Here is a 16916-nt window from a genome sequence, read left to right on the forward strand (position 1 = left end):
ACTTCTGAAGAGCCGCAGACATTTAGCTGGGCTAGGGAGGATTTGGGGCCAAATCCCTTAAAAACCCTAATTATACACCCGGTAGGAGAGCTGCAGCCGCTCGCCCGGCCTGGTGAGAGATTTTCTGGGCTGAGGATCAAGGGCAGAGCGGGATGGGAAGCCCGGGACAGGTCTCCTCCTGCTCCTCGAAAGCGCGTCCTGCAGCCAAGCAAACTTCCCAGAGCCCAGCAACTTTTGCCAGCAGAGTACTCAGCGCTGATACGTTCGGCGAGCGAAGAAATACACATTTTTCAAGGAAAAAAAATAGTGGGAAAACTTCCAAGCAGCGCTGTAAGAGCTCTAAGCTTCACATCCCTTCCCCTAAAACACACCGTCGTACAACGCAGCCATCTCCAACACCCTGGCAAGGCACAGGGCTGGAAACCCATCAGATTTAGCTGAAATTCTCCAGTTTTACACCCAGAGGAGACGGCGGGGCTGAGGATCTGCCCTTAGCTCAGCCTGACGGCGCTGGGGTTGGAGTCAGGGGCAGGATCAGAGCACGGCACTTTGCATCTCCTCTCCACCAGCTTGCGTCGCAGCTTCAGCCTCGTTTCCTCCTGTATTTAATCACCGCAAGGTCATTTCGGTGACAGTTGTCAGCATCCCAGCCACGGAACCGGAGGAGCCGAGCCCCGTCCCGCTGACCAGATAAAAGGACGGGGTGCTGGGCCTCATTTCCTTGTTTTCAATTGCGAGATGCCCACCTCCCTGTGCGGACGGAGGCGTGGGTGGGCCGGTGTCAGCGCCCCGCGGGCTGCGCGGGGAAGCTGCCGTTGTCTCTGCTCATCAGGAGCCCCAAGGAGAGAAATTGCATCGTTCCCTCAGCGGCCCTCTGCCCACCTTGAACCAATTTCGCCTCCTTTTAATTCAATTCAGCTCCTCCTGACCTTGGCTGGCTGGCGTTGCGGAGTTTCTCTCAACAGATAGCACCAATTACAGAGGTGTGAAAATGGAAGGCTTTCAATTCGGAGAACAAACCCAAGGAGCGGCAACTTCACTGAACTGCGAAACAGGGGGTGGGGAAAGGGGGAGCGGATCGGGGCACGGGCTCAGCAACACCCCCAATTTTCACATCAGACACCAAATGCTTGGACTAACCCCTCTAGGCGGGGAGAGAAAGGCTTTAGGGCAGGGCTGTCCCAAAGAAGGGGGCTGCGGGAGGCTCGTGCCGCAATCAACCCAGAGTGAATCGAGCCTGGAGCCTTCCAGCCCGACCCGTACCATTACACAGAGGCACTTTCACTCGAGAAGTTCCCTCCCAGCCTCTGCGCTGCCTCTTTGGAGTATCACTGCTTTCTCTCCCCCCCCCATCACCACTGCCAGACCAAGGCTGTGGAAGCGCCTGCCCCGAGAAGCAGCAGGAGCCCGGTTAGATCTGGGCAGGAGGGCTGCTGCGGCTCGCGGAGCTGCCTGCCTTGGCAGAGATCAACGCAGGGCTGGCCTTTGTAAGAACTGCCTTCCTGCTGCCCCGCACAGCTCGCCGTGATCACAGAGCCCCCGCACAAAGGCAGGGATGTGGATGTGCAGCTCGCAGGAACAAGGCACGGAGAGCAGCGCCTGGCCAGGGCGCACTGAAGCTCTGTGCCCAGCATACAGCGATCCCAAAAAAATAAAAAAGAAAACAAGTCTTGGATATTACCAGCTATTTCATGGGCTGGAAGGGTAGAAAAAAGCCTTGCTCGGACCTGAAAGCTCTTCTCTCCATCCACCTCCACCCAGCTGGTGGTACCACGTCGATCGGTGCAATGCCCATGCGCCAACCAAGCCAAGTCCTGCTTTGATCCAGATGCGACCCTTCCCCGCTGCATCACCAAGGACAACCTCACGCTGCACAGCTCCAGGCTGCCAGACCCCAAAATCCCAAAGGTGCCAGATCCCAAAGCAGCCAGACCCCTGCACAAAGAGCAATCAGGCTCTCCCAGCCTGGATTCTGGGCACCAGCCCGGCTGGCTGGCACATCTGAGCGGCTCAGCATCCTTTTTCGGAGGCTTCCTCCCAAACCTCAGACCTTGGGGCCAACAAAGCACCGGGGCAGCTCGCTTTGGCCTCTCTCTCAAGAGCTGCCACGTCCCTGCAGGACTCCCAGGGCTCGGAGGCTTGTGGGTTTTTGTGGTTTTGCAGCCAGTGCACAGCACCTCCCGGATCCCTGGCCAAGCCGCGACCGCAGCTCCCCCCAACGCCTGCCCATAAATCCTCCAAGTCAGTAAACAGCCGAATTACGGCTCCCCGCCATTGCTTAGCTGCTTTTGACACTAATTGCTCTGCGGAGTGTGTGCAACTGGCAACACCTTATTAAAAGTGAAATATATTACACTGTCCACTTATTGCTACTTTATAAAGATAAAGTGCCCCGGCCGCAGGGAGAGGCTGGCGAAGGCACCGAGGAGCGGCCCCGAGGCAGCCGGCGGACACTTGAGCACACAAAGCAGAAGCACGGCAGGCATTGCCGGGACAAACGTGTGCTCTCGGTTAAATTGCAGAGAGTATTTCCATTTTGAGCCCAAGGGTTGAGTGAAGAGCGTGCTTGAGATTTCTTCTGCATTCACCTCCCGGTTTCAGCTCCGAGATCGGCGCTTTCAAAGCTTCGGGAAAAGTGGACGGAGGCAAGGCACGGAAGGACATGGGGATCAAGGACACGCTGCCCTCCTGGTGACATCAAGGGGAGAAAAGAGTGACCATTGACCCGAAAAAAACACTGATTGCCTGCTGCTCATCAGCTCCTGCTCGCTTACCTCCAGACATCGCCTCTCCTGCTGGTGGCACTGACCAGGGCATCGCCGGCTCTGATGGTTCCCAAAGCGCAAGCCCAAGAGCCCCTTCGTGCCCCAGCTCCATATTATCACAGCACAGGAGCCTTGGGCTCCAGCGCACTGATCTCACAGCCTTTTCTCTCGTGGTTCTCAAAGGGGGAAGCCGCAGCTCGCTGTTTCACAGGGAAACACGTGTAGCAGCCTCCTGCAGATTTGAAGCTACAGCGAGGACGCGTCTTTCAACATGTGTCTCCATGCATGCCTTAGGCAAGTCATTTTCCCTCTTTATTCCTCGGCTTCCCTGTCTGCAAACACGGGGACCATGAAATTTCTCTTCTTTGTGAAGTGTTTTAAGAGCTACAGGAACAACCACTATACATAAGCAAGACCTGGTACCACCACGTTTTAGAAATGCTTCAATCCAGTCCCTCAAGCCTTCTCTTTCCACCCGATTTGGAGAGCATTTTTGTTTCTTATTTGGAATTAAAATGAGATTTCTGGTTGGAAAAATCACAGCCAGCAGAAGACAAACATGGGGGATGTCATCAAAGACTTCGCAGCCTGCAGTTCTCACAGAGAGACGAGGGCACAGAAAGCCATGGGTAGGGGGGAAAATAAATCAGCTTCTGGACACTCATTTTCTGCAAAATGGAGACATTCCTCATGTACATCGTGGAAATCATTACATCCCCATCCCTCCCGTACTTCGGGGAGTGCAGATGCTATTATTTACCACTTTCTGGTTATTTCCCACGGGGCAGAGACAACAGCCCCCCTCCCAGCGGTGGTACTGCGGGGTGCAGAAGCTGCGCTTTGATTCCTGAAGGAAACGGCACGTCCTGAGCCACGCGCCTGAAATACCCGGGCTCTTTGGTTCAACAAGTTCAAATCCAAGCAGGATCAATACCTTCTCACTCCTGAGGTATCAGCAGGTAATTGGGTATCACGCAGTGATGAGCAACCTAGTTTGCTCAGAAGCTGCAAACTTTAATCTTCATCCGTTCCTGGTACACAGAATGGAGAGGGAGGAACAGATCAAAGGAGAACAGATCAAATTCAGCTGCATTTGGGCCCAGATTGCAGAAAAAAGGGCTCATTCTTAAGCAAAACGGCTCGGGCTTCTGAGGTTCAACATCTTGAGAGGACTCGAGTATGACATATCCCGGAGTTACTGCCTCTCCTGCAGCCACCTGCAAGCTCAGCACCACCTCCCTTCATTCGGGGCTGATCCTGACACCCAGCCCAGTCTGCACCACAACATTCAAGCACTTCTGCAGCAAACCTCTACATTTACTGACTTCCTCCCCATGCCACAGTGGTGGTACCATCCCCAAACCATGGTGGTGTGCATTAGGGGCATCCCATTTCATTGCTCCATCCCCTGCCAGCAGCACCGGGGAGGGCAAGGAGATACTGGCCCCGGCTCTGTAGGTCACCACTTGGCCCTACAAGATCTCCACCTTGGCCACAGAAAGGAGAGGTGGCAAGGTAGATGGATGGGCAGAGACAGACAGAAGAACACCCCGGGCAGCAGAACGACCTTTTTGACAGATCACCCCGCTGATCAAAGCTAACTTTGCTCCGAGGTTTCGACACCTGATTAATTACGCCGCGCCAGCTCGCTCCAAAGGTCCCCTTTCGGCAGCCCTCACCTTCCAGCCTCGTGGCCGAGCCTGCTCCACGGTGCCTGCGGGATGGCAGGAGGGTGGCTTTGGCAAATGTCCCGTCCCTGGGTACCCCGAGATAAGGAGGGGAGGGGACAGCCGGGGAGGGAGCCCCTTTGTGTGCCGTGCAGATAGGAGGCGACTGCCTCGCGCTGACATTTCAGTGCCCAAATTAACATGCACCACCGCGGAGACTAAATGTCATTAGCCTCATTAGAGGCGATCACGTTAAAATAAATAATATGTAAAAAAAAAATTAAAGTGGAAATTAGCCAAAGCCATTAAATAAAATAAATAAACGGGCAGATCCAGCCAGGAGCAGGCGGCCAACACCGGCTGCCAGCGCCTGGGACTGCAGGAGGGAAAGGGCAGCGTGGAGGTCTCCAGGGGCTCTGCTGCCACCCAGGAGAGGGGAAAAACAGAGGTGTAGGGTCAGGTCCAGCCAAAATTTGCCCCAAAGCGTGTGCCAGCACAGCCAAACGTGGCCAGGCTGCTACGTGGGGTATGTCTGCACGCGGCTCTGTCAGGGACTGTGGGTTTTTTATAGCAGCATCCAACTCCAGGTCTCTCTCCGATGCTTCCCGTTCAATTACCGGCCACCACCGCCCGCGCTGTGCTTATGTGCAGTGACAGGACTGCTGCACAAGGTGGAAGGCTTGGTGCAAGAAGCGCTGTTTTGTCCTTGTGAAGAGAGGAATTTTTCCTGTAACCCCTCTTGCTATGCAAACACCATTTCCTTTGGGGAGGGAGAAGTCATCAGAAGGCCCTCGCAAGATCCTGCTTATGACAGAGCAGATTTGAAAGCCCAGAGATCTCCTTCCCCCTCCTTCCCTTCTGTCAAAAATTATAATCATCATTTTCCAGCTTGCTGAACAATCAAAGTGTGGCCTATATTCGCCAGCGCTCCTTCCACACGCCGCACGCATAGCAACAAGTACAGGAGACAAAAGCCAGAAGTGAACAGTTGCGGGAGGAGAGGTGATGGGCGGGCAGGTGGACAGCACACCAAGGCTCCTGGGGGAGCACACAGGGCACGCACAGCCTGGTTCCTCCCAGTTCCACCAGTTGGTGCTGCTCTGGGAGCCCCACACGAAGACCTTGTTGTCCTTCCGTGCTCTGCAAGGAGGGGATGAAATGTGCCTGGGCCATTTTGTGGAAATGGCAATGTTCTTGCCATCTTCCTAGAAGTCCTCCTGCTGCAGGCTTGCTTGGTCCCCAAGTGGCTGAGGGGTTGGTCTCCATAGGGTGAGCCAGGCAGGACCCCACAGCCACACCACACACAGGTAACCCCACCTGCCCCTCAGGAAGCTTCTATCCCATATTAAATCCCACCAACACCCCAGCTCTGGCTCACGGAGGGGACATTCCCCATGGTTTTGCTCTCCAGACAGGTGAGGTCCAGGCTCAGCATCCCACCCGAGCTGTGGGACCCTGCTGGGGGCTGTGCTGGGCTGCCCCTTCCCCGCGGTGTGCGGAGCGCTTCCGTCTCCGGAGCTGTCAATCCAGCACTTCTCGCTAGCGCTGAATTCACAGAAAAGTAAACCTAAAAATAACTCTTCTTTTCCCCCTTTCCCTTGCCTCATCTCACACGTGTCCTGCAGGCACATGGCAGCGCTGCACAACACCAAGTTCCCATCCCCTGCATCCCCAGCACGGCTGCCAACCCTACTGGGATACGGATGCACCGAGGTCGCTGCAGGTAGCTGCACCCTGCTGCCTGAGGTTGGGGTGCCCTTTTGGGAAGCTCAGCCCACGGAGACAGATCCAGGACACGAGATGTGAGAGGCACCACGTGCCCTTTCCAGCCTGCTCCTTGTTTTAGATGAACGTGATGAAACACCTCCTCCGCTCACCACGCATCCCTGACCCTGCCGGAGGAGCATCACCTCCACACAACCCCGATCAATGCCCTACAACACCACCCTCCACCACCCCACTAAATAAGGGAAAGCCACCAGCCCCAAGGTGCTGCTCAGACCCCACCAAACCCAAACTCACCATCAGGTCACAGCAGCACAAGTGACAGCAGCACATCCCCTGCCGTGCCGACCTCTCTAGACCTAGCAAGCCACCTCACCTGGTCACCCTTGGAGGGTGACAACCCCGTCCCAGCACTTCTGGGAAGCAGGGGCGAAGTATTTCCTCCCTCCAAGTCAGAAGCAAAGAGGAGTTCCCTGAAAATCCCACCCACCAAGCAGCAAGTGTCAAAGCCACCTCTGTACGCGCAGTTGCTGCGTTGGTAATTATAAGCACCGTGCCTTCATTACAGAAAGGGAGAGATGACTGGAGGGAAGGAGCTTTGCAGCAGAGCTGTTATTATTTTCAAGTTTAAACAAAAAAAATAAAAAAGAAGTGTGACAGCCGAGATCACAGCCCATCCTGCACGCACCAGCAGCTGGGAGCATCTCATGGGAGAGCTGGGACCAGGGTCTGGCACCGCCAGAGAGGGGTGGGAAAAGGAGAGGGCTGCAAAGCCCAGGTTGGCCACAGGCAGCAGGGAAAGCAGCCAGCTTTGCACCCAGACAACCCTCTAGGATGCTTCAGGGGAGAAACAAACCAAAAAACCACCCCCACACAGGCGTTTGGCTTTGGGGATAAGGTGGTGAGTGTCCTGCTCGGAGCACCTGGAGGTCTCCCCTCTCCCCGCAAACACACTGGGGTTCATGCTCTAACCCACGAGCACTAACTTCAAATTGCAAATTCAAGTATAAAATACGAACACGGCTGTTTATGCAGCTTGAAATTCACCATAACCAAATATTCAGGCCTTTGGGGAAGATTTTCAAAGGCACCAGTTAAGGTACCCAGCTCCCACTGGTGCCTTTGAAACGTTTCTCAGCCCCATCAGCTTTTCCCAGGGACTCAGAGCAGCAGAAGGCTCCTCCACCCAGCTGCCTGCAACCAGCAAACGCACAGAGGGGGCACCAAGGGAACCTGCTGGAAAAGGCAAGGCCAGATTCACCAGTTTGGTGCGTCCTGGAAAGTAGATGCTGGAGAGAGCAGCCCCAAAGCCCCCAGAATGAATTCTTGTGAAAATTTGCACTGCTGGGATTTGCACAGAGCAAAAACCGTGTTAGGAGTTCTCCCATCATGTTCCCTCCTGCTGTCATCTGGAAAGGGAAGAAAATGGGAACTGATCAGTACTGGGACCTCTCCCCAGCATCTCCAGGTGACAGAGGGCGGATGGCAGCAGCTCGTTACCCACTACTAACCCCAGCCTTGGGGAGAGCACAGAAAATCCCTTTAAGTCCCTCACACTAACACTGAAATGACACTAAGGTGGAACTAATATGCTCCAGGTATTTATCCTTGGATTTAGTTGCAGGGATCAGCAGCCCTCTGCCAGTCCTGCACCTCCTGCTGCAGAGGGGTGGCAGCCAGGGGGGTGCAGAGGGGACTGGGAGGCAATTTTGGGGCCAGGCTCAGCCCCGTTTCCAGGCTTCCTGCCTGCTCTGTGGCACTGCTTGGGGACAAGCAGACTGCAGCTCCGGAGAGGACAACAAAGCCATCACTCAGCCTCCAAGGGAAGCAGCTCCCGAGCTCAGCCACCTCTGCTGAACAGGGAGGGGGAGGCATTTTTAACTCCTGAAGTGTAAATTCCTTAATTTTAGACCAAATTTACAATCACCACCAAAGCTACGCAGCCCATGAGGGGCTGCAGGGTCACCAGGGGGTGCAGAAAGCAGGTCCTGGGTGCAGGGGGTGACAGCAGAGCCCTGGGACAGCTCTGCAAGCCTCACGGGGCTGCCAGATACCCAAGAGGATGTCTCACAGCCTGCACTGCCATGCTTGTGAGCCTGCGGGGCAGCACAGGCAGCAATATAAATGTCTAAAGAGCCTGACGTGCATTGATTTTTGCCACCTGTAGAGCCATGATGTCACACCACAAGTGCAGAATAACCAAAATATCCCACCCCACATCGTTCCCCAGCACAACCCACCCCACTACAACTCCCTGCTCAGCACCCAGGGCATCCCAGCAGCTCGAAGCGTTTGCTGTTGGCTCGGCAATCCCATTGCCCACTGCACCTCCCCATCCTGCAGCTCACTAAAAACCCTCAGCATCCTCCCCATCAGCAAGAGCCCACCTCAAACAGCAACCGATGCCCAGAACCCGCCTCCCCCAAGGCATCGGATGCCAGCAGCATTAGGCTGCAGAATTATTTTGGATGGGAGCTTGTCTTACAACGAAATAAAAAGGCGCAGAGCAAGGCGCTGTCTGTGACCGGAGGGGTCAGGGTTTCATTACTGCATTAACCTTTCGTGTCTTTAGATTCCAGAGGAGTGAATTGGTAACGAGACGACACGAGCCCCGGTGGGAAAAACGCATCTTTCCTACTGAAAGTAAGAGGGGAAAAAAAGGGAAAAGAAAAGAACAGGGGTGGGAGAGAGAGAGAGGGAAAAAAAACTGGCAAATAAGCTATTACAGCTAATAATAACTTTGCAATGCTATTTTCTGCAGGAGCCTTCAAGTTGTGATGTTTCCCTTCACTCTAATTACACCTTCTAAAAGCAGGTTCCCTTCTCACTTTAACCACCCCGTGCGAAACTCCCGCAGGATTCACACAAAAATGGCGAGGAAAAGAGTTCACACTTCACAAACAGCCTCTGCATATCCCAGGGGAGCGTCACCTGCACAAGACACGTGGGATTACGCCTGCAAATAATAAACAGCCCTAAAAGCCTCCAGGAAGGTGCGGGCCCCACAGGTCGGGAAAGGACCGAGGAGGCAGCCTGGCACGCTGGAATATTTTCCTTCCTCTAACGCAGGCAGCAGGTTTTGGCTTGATGGATTAGCGGCTGAGCCCAGCTGGGCAAATTCCTAGGCTGGTTTGGCTCAGGGGACATTCAGAGCCCAAGCTGATCTTGCTGCTTAATATAAATAAGAAGGGAAAGCTACAACTGCAAAGTGCAGATCAAGGAACCTCTCCCAAGTTGCCGGAGGATTAAATGCGCGGTCCTTTTTCCTCCCTGCTGTGCGCAGATGGCAAAGCCAGCACGAGCCTCAGGCCAGGCACCCAGGTCCCAAGGGAACTGCAGCAGGGCACCCAAACCCCAAGCACCCCGTGCCAGGTCCCTGCCAGCTCCTGCAGGTTCAGCTCACCTCGGTGGCAGCCCACCACGTGCCATTTGCCCTGCATCTGCCTGGTCCTCCATTTGAGCTACCTCGCATCCGTTTCTTTGCCATTTTGACCCAACTGGAAAGAGGGTGGAAGAGCTGGTGCCCTGCTCAGCACAGCTCTGGGGAGGCAAGCTGCCCCCACGCCAGGAAAACCTGCTGCCTTATGTTGCTCAAGGTAAGGTATTGTCCTATTTTTCCATCAGACCCCCTTGAATTCTCCAAAAACGAGCAGCTCACGCAGCCACGTCATCCTCACGCTCTCCGCTAAACCACAGGTGCACCATTTTGGCTCCAGGAGCTGCCGGAGAGCCGGAGGCAGCACGTGAAAGGCTCTGCCACGGGAGGTCCTGCAGCCCACATGTGCCCTCTGAGGGCTGGTACACATCGACCCCGCTGCCATCATGCCAAACATCACTGGGACCTGGCCCCTGGCTCTTTCCCATGCTGCCAGCTCGGGTTTTAGCGTGGCACCGCTCTGCCCCGGGACCCCTGGATGTGGATGGTCCCGCGGCACGAGCCTCCAGATGCAAGTCACAGGCTGAGTGCCCCCGTGCTCATCAGAGCCGTGACACTGCCAACCTCTCCCCCTCCAGCCTCAGCTTCCCACGCACGCCAGCCCCGCGCAGCCGAGCGCTGGATCCAAACCACGGGAAGCTGCTGAAATTACAGCTGTGCCTCGTCCCTGCCCTTCCCAGCCCAACATCATTCTCGCTGGCAGTCGTGGAAAACGCACGTTGGGTCGAGAGCGGGTCTGAGCCTCACCACACAGCCCCTGTCTGTTCGAACAGGGACTGCCATCTATTCAGCTGCCAGAAGTGCACATCGCTGCCCAGAAATGCCAGAGACTTCTCCCCCCGGTGCACAGCCGCGTTCCCCTCCCCTGGATGCAGCACGGGGCTGCGCTTGCTGCCCCACCGCCGAGCATCAGCGCGGAGCCAGCGCTCGCTCCAAAGCCCAGCATCTCTCCCTCATCCTCCCTGGCCTGGAGGGAAGCAGGGTTGAGACCAGCCCACGTTTTGGGAGCCACCTGCTCAGCTCACAGAGGTTGCGGCACCTCCAGCACAGCCAGATGAGGTTCCTGCAGGTGCCCGCAGCAGCAGGGGCTTCGTCTGCACTTTGCAGAGGGGAGCGAGGGGCAGAGGCAGGCTGGCACCCGGCTTTGCAGGCAGCAGTCAGCAGGGATGCAGGGGGAGCACGGGGAATAGCACGGGAGGGAGGGAGACACACAGGAGGTGCCCAACTTGGAAGGGGAAAAAAGCTGCACGACCCCATCACACGCAGCCAGAGGGGACCGGCTCCCCACAGCCAGGGTCTGTGCATGCCGTGTGCTGCCAGCCAGCCCCCGCTGCGAGTAGCAGCACTGCCGGGACCCGGCACCCACCCGGGAGGCCAGCCCCGTGCTCTGAGCCCCGCTGGAAGCGCTTGGCAATCCCTGCTGCAGAGCAACTCGCTGCCTGCGGGCGTCCGTGCGCTATGGGCATGAAGTCCGGGTCCCCCCCGGCACGCACCGCCCGGCTCTCCCACCCTCTGTGCCGCTTCCCTCGCAGCCCCCCTGGAGAAAAAAAAGCTTTTCGCACTACCTGGGATGAAGAGCAGGGCAGTTGTGGCGGTGAAGACGATCCAGCAGGCAGGATGGTACATCTTGAAGCTGCGCTAGGCTAGCGGCTGATTTGCTTGCTGCTTGCTGCTGCCGCCGCCGCTGCTGCTGCTTTCGTCTGCGCTGAATTCTGAGCAGGTTTAAATCCAATGTTTGCAGAGGGAGGGAGACTGAGTTAGCGAGCTGGAGAGAGAGAGAGAGATGGGAGCAGGCAGTCAGCGTCTCCGGTTTTGCCTCGCACACACGCGCACAGCTAGCAGAAGGAGCACCAGGCTCCGTCGGTGCAGCGGGGACGCAGACCTCCTACCAGGCACCCATTGGTTCGGGTTGCTGACTGACGCGCACACTCTCGCTCTTCGCCAGGGCTCCCTCTGCCACCGGGGACCTAAATGTGGGCATCGACCCCCAGGCACCCCCTTCCTGGCACCGTGATGGGGATGGGGACGTGCTCGTCCCGCCGGTGCCCTCGCTCCTGCAGCCTGGTGCCGTGCTCTGCGGCGCGCACCCGGGGGTTTGAGAGCTCTTTGCCCCTCGGCTCGCCCCTCCGCACGGTGCCCTCCCCGGGGACACGCCGGCAGCTCTGCCTTTCAGCCGAGGGAGGAGAGTGCTCCCGGCTTTTTTAGCGTGAGTGGGTGGTTTTTGCAGAAAAATCTCTGGAAGCAAGGAGCAGTCTCCGAGCATCCCAAGCAGAGCTGTTTTTCCCCTCCCATGGGCTCACCGACCACCAAAAGGACACCGAGCCCGGGCTATCTGCTCTCCCCGACCCCAGCCCACCACCATCCAGCCTCCACCAAGAAACAGGAGAGTTCTCTCAAGCTTTTTAACACAATCCTCTCCTTCCCAAGCCTCCCTGATCCCTGCTTTCCCCCAGACCCTCTTCAGCACGTTCCCACATCGAGCAACCCCAGCGCACAGCACTGGCCGCGGCCGTCCATCTCCCTGCCGTGTGCCATAGCTCCCCGACTGCATCCACAGCTTCCTCCCGGGGGCTGAGTGACATTTTCCAGCTGAAATGTCCCCCCCCACCTCGCACAGCCACCCCCAACTCAAAGCATTTACAGGCTAGGGATTGGTTTTGCTGCACTGCCAAAAAAAAAAAAAATCCAAAAGGAATACTTATTTTTTGACATTTTTTAAAAAACAGAGATTCTTATTTCATATTCATCGCAGCTTTGTTAAAAATATATTGTAAGCATTTTAAAATGCTTAAAGGCAAACTAAGATGGTTGGTTTTGGTCAAAAACCATCTCTTTCCCCACTTCCTTGGGGCCAAAGGTCTCTTTTTGTTGTTGCAGGTCTGCCCAAGTGTGCTTTTAGGCCAATATTTTGTAATTTCAGCTGCAAACCCACCAGAGTTTTTTGGCACCAGTGGTGGTGAACTCCTCCACCTCATCCTCCCCCAACCCAGGGCTTTGTTCTGCTCCTCCCCTTGGGTCCCTGTGCTCATCAGCCTGGGCATCCTTCCACCACCCCTGACCCTCAAAGACACACAGATGACTGTTCCCTGGGCTACCTGGGCTATTCGCCCTCTAGACCCCTTTTTGCATTAAATTCACTAGCTGAAGACAGAAAAAAACCCCAAAACCAGAAACGTTAGCCCAGAGCAGCACCCTGAGGAGCACGATGGGCGCACCCCATGTCCAAAGCCACCCCGACGATGCTCACCAGCGAGGGCTGGGAGCCACCCGGCCAAACTTTCTCCAGTCTTTAGCCCTAAATCTCCATTCATTCGCTGCTCTCCATGAATAAACCACAAGTTTTTAAAAAGCTTTTAACTCAGCCTTGTTCCCACATCATCTGCTGAAGGCAGGCACCCCGTCTCCCACATCTTTCGGTGGGTTGGAGCATGCTGAAGCGAACGTGCCCGGGGACTTTTCCTTTCAGCAGGAGTAAAGCTACATTGTTCGCGGCAGCCTTGACCTCTGGAAGAGCTAAATCACTGCACCGAGGGAAAAACAAGCAGCCTTGTTCAGCGTGAGACGAGCATGGCAACACTTCTCTGCTGAATTGTCCCCTCGCTGACACCCAACCGGCTTGGATAATCCAACCCAGTGAATTTCCCCTCATCTCTGCGTGCACCACGGGAGCGAGCCCAAGGGGCTCAGCACCCCTCGTCCCAATGCGAGAGGTATTTTGGGGCACAGAGCAAAATCCCTCAGGTGAAGCAGCTTCCCCCAGCTCCTTCCAGACCCCAAAGGCATCACAAGGGGGTCGGGGAGCCAGCTTCTTGCAGCACGGAGGTGTTTGGGATTTCCACGGCTCCACTTGGAGCCCGCGGCTCCGAAACCTGCAGCGGGAGCTCGGAACCACCCGAGGCAAAAGGAAATATTGTTATCCTCCAGGAACCAAAGGAAACGAACAAAGAGCTCATTTCTAATTAACAGCAATGTTTGATGGGCTCAGAACAAACATGTTGCTCTGCTTTCAAAAACCGGAGTTGAAAAGCTATATTTGGGCAAATTTCAAAACAACACATTCTTACTTTTTTTCCCCTCCCACAGCATTTCTCCCGCATGCTATTTTTTTTTTTTCCACCTTGCAGTGACTATTAAACAAACCCAAGGCACATTTAGCTCGTCTCCTTGTAGCTGTTTTGGCCAATTAGGCTGGCACCTAAATTACTGAGCACAGCACCAAGGATGACCTCGGAGCAGACCTTCAGCACATCAACGCCTTCCCACCTGCAAAACCAGGGCTCAACGGGGCACTGGGCTGTTTTGTCTGATTTCCTAGACAAAAAGATGGATAAATATGTACTTAGCTGGCGGAGCTTCTCTGAATATTTGGGGATGTTCAGCCTTGTTTGGGTTGTGCTAACAAGCAGGGGATCTGCAGGGTACACTCAGATTTGACAGGGTCTGAAAGGAGGCATTATGGGCTGCTGGGCACATTTCAGCACGGTTTGGGTGCGTATTTTCAGTGTTTTTTTCCAAGCTGGGTGCACGTTTCCACCCGGGCCCACCCCAATTTGGGGGTAAACACCTCACCAGCTTAAAACCCTTTCCCAAAGCTCTTTTTCCCTCACCTCTCACCACCTCACCACCAGCTGCCCCTGCTCCTTCCACGCCTCGCCCTGCCCACAGCCCCCACGGCTGCCTCCACGGGCATGGGGTGAAGGGATTACCCCAAATTCTTCCCGCCCATGGGCTGAGGGTCCCTCTCCCCATGGCAATGCCCCACAAAGGCACTGCAGCAGCTGCAGCCCCATGGCCTCAGCCCCAGGAGCAGCCGGGCTCCCCCCGGTCCCCCCCTTTCTTCCTGTGCCCTCGCTGCTCCCTCCTCCCCTTCCCCCGTGTTTGTGTCTCTCCCCGAATGAAAGGCTACCCTTTTCTCCTTGACATCTTGTTAGAATGTGAATACGACATCTATTGATTTGCATTTCATGCAAGGAAAGAAGAAAAAAAAAAAAAAAAGTAGTTTAAAAAAAAAAAAAAAAGGCTCTCTGAACTCAGAGCTACAGAAGGAGTAAACAGAAAACGCAGGCAGAGGCAGCTGAGCTGAGGACTCGGCTCTCAGCACCCAGCCCAGAGGACGAAATTTCAGCTGGGATACCCCACGGAGAACAAGGATCTGCCAAAAATTCCTGCGGCTCCACCGCTGTCCCCAGCCACGGTCCCCAGCAGGTCCCCATCACCTCGTGCTGCTTCGGCTCCAGCCACGGCCGAGGCCAGGACAATTCAAGGTTTCCTTGTTTCCTACAGGTACCACCAAAGAAATAACCCATCCTGCCGGCCTGCCTGAGAGGCTCCTGCTCCCCAAAATCCAGGTGGGCAAAGCAGAGAGCGGGGACACCCGAGAAACCCCATGGCACGGTGGGGATCGGCACCGGCACCACGGATGAAGGTGAGCATCTCCTCGCCTCCCGCAGCGGGGTGCTGGGAGGATTAATTAGTGCTCGTAATAAAGCACTTTGAAGATAAGGGTGGCCAGAAGAGTGAGGTGGGGACGGGGGAAGCCGGGCTCCTTATCGGCCGCTCAAGCTGCAGCCCCGGCTGGGCCAGCACCATGCAGGCTCAGATGAAAGGGAGAAGGGGAAAATTTCCGTGGTGTGAAGGAAGGGAAAAAAAAAAAAAAAAGAGAAAAATCAAGCACGTGCTGCTTGGGGAAAGTGAGAGAGAGAGAGATGAAAAGACTGGATCTAAGTCTCTAAAAGCTGGAGAGACCTGCTATTGATTCTGGCTTGGGAAGAAGGGGCCTGAACAAGAGCTGGTGTGTTGTTAAGTGCACTTATCTCCTCTTGTTAGATGGCAGAATGGGGCCAGACGGACAGGGTACTAATTCCCGTCACGAATCATTACCACAAGCACTGGATGAGGCACCTCCAAAGGAGCAAGGAGCAGCGGCACGGCGAGGACAGGAACCCACAGCAGATCCCAACACCGTGCCCATCACCTCCCACAGCCAGCACGGAGCTGCTCACATCCCCAAACCATCAGCATGTCCCCAGGGCATGGGCACATCCCCGACTGAGCACGTTTCACACCTTTCCACGACCCCAATGAAGACTTTCATGGGGTAAAGCCATATTCACATTAGATCAGGTGGCCCAGGACCACATCACTCCTGGGTATTTCCAAGGATGGAGACTCCACAATGCCCCTGAGCATAGCTTTGATCAAAATGACTCAACTTCAGGGAAAAAATTGAGGGAAAGAATAAAAAAGCAGGAACAGTACATACTGATCCATTAGATGGCTGAAAGATAACTCAGGTATCAATTACTGGTTGTGTACTTGGGGTGGGGAGGGTGGGGGGCAAGGGGAGTGTTTGTATTTTTGAATAAGAAGGGGAAAAAATGCATTTTTATTTTTTTAAGCTCTGCCCCTTTCATTTCTCCCTGTGCTCAGCGGCTCTCCTTGTCAGTCCTCCGCAGCTCAGGTAAGAACAGAGGGCTCCAGATTAAAGGGAAACATGGCAGCAAACTGAAAACCATCAAGGTACCAGAGGACAAAGTCAGGAAAGATGAAGAGGAGAAGTCTGTGTTCTGCAAGATTCCCACTTCGGGCTTTTCTCTGCGTTAACCCAGAAATGGGGACCAAGGCGCACATTTCAGACCTTAGCCTCTGGGCCAGACACGTGAATGCAGAATAAAGCAGATCAGGAGCCCCAGCCTCAGCAGCAGGACTCAGCCTGTCCTGGGCTCACAGACATTTAATAATCCCTGGATTTTTATAGACATTTAGGTGGGTGGACAGACAGACAGCACGCTAGACTGACAGCTCCAAATACCTCTCTGCACGAGCGTGGGTAGCGCAGAGCTCACGTCCCAAGCACGCCCCGCCGCTGCAAACCCAGCCCTGCGGCGTGCCCCAGCCTTTGCTGCTGCACTGAGGCACCCAGCAGGGCCGGGGACACAAAATTTGGGGACATCAGGCTGAAATCCTGACCTCCGGCACGGCTCAGGTGCCCTGCTCCAAGGGCACAACCCCGGTCAGGATGCGACCCTGCGAGCGCACCGCAAAGCGAGCAGGTGCCGGGAGAGGGGGCACGGCTCCCTCGCGCAGCACAGAAAGTATTTTCCATATGCTGCCTGATCACTTATACGTTTCTTAAAATGCTATTGCACAGATATTTCAGAGGCATCATGTAGTGCCATCTGGTATGTTATATATTGCGCTGAGCCCGGCCAATTCTGAGATTCTGTAATTTTATCTCCTCCATTTCGTATGCGGCACATTGCGAGGCAAGTTGATGGGGAATGGGAATTTGCAGAGGGATGAGCACGAGTAAATCAAAAGGCG

At 55.3% G+C, this 16916-nt stretch overlaps 1 protein-coding gene across 3 annotated transcripts in view; it reads right to left on the reverse strand.

The window, feature by feature from the left end:
• The window catches only part of LOC101804279 (opioid-binding protein/cell adhesion molecule homolog), a 324486-nt gene that overhangs the window by 272186 nt on the left and 35384 nt on the right, over positions 1 to 16916 (reverse strand). For 2 of the 3 annotated variants that reach the window (XM_038167592.2, XM_038167588.2), the window contains exon 2: positions 11159 to 11358. In XM_038167592.2, coding sequence (XP_038023520.1) covers positions 11159 to 11219 — 61 coding nt within the window. In that variant the 5' untranslated portion in view covers positions 11220 to 11358. Of the gene's footprint in view, positions 1 to 11158; positions 11359 to 11475; positions 11705 to 16916 lie in introns of those variants that run through there. The other variant, XM_038167587.2, reaches the window with a different exon arrangement.

Source organism: Anas platyrhynchos, chromosome 25 (assembly GCF_047663525.1).
Source record: "Anas platyrhynchos isolate ZD024472 breed Pekin duck chromosome 25, IASCAAS_PekinDuck_T2T, whole genome shotgun sequence".
Classification (NCBI taxonomy): Eukaryota; Metazoa; Chordata; class Aves; order Anseriformes; family Anatidae; genus Anas; species Anas platyrhynchos.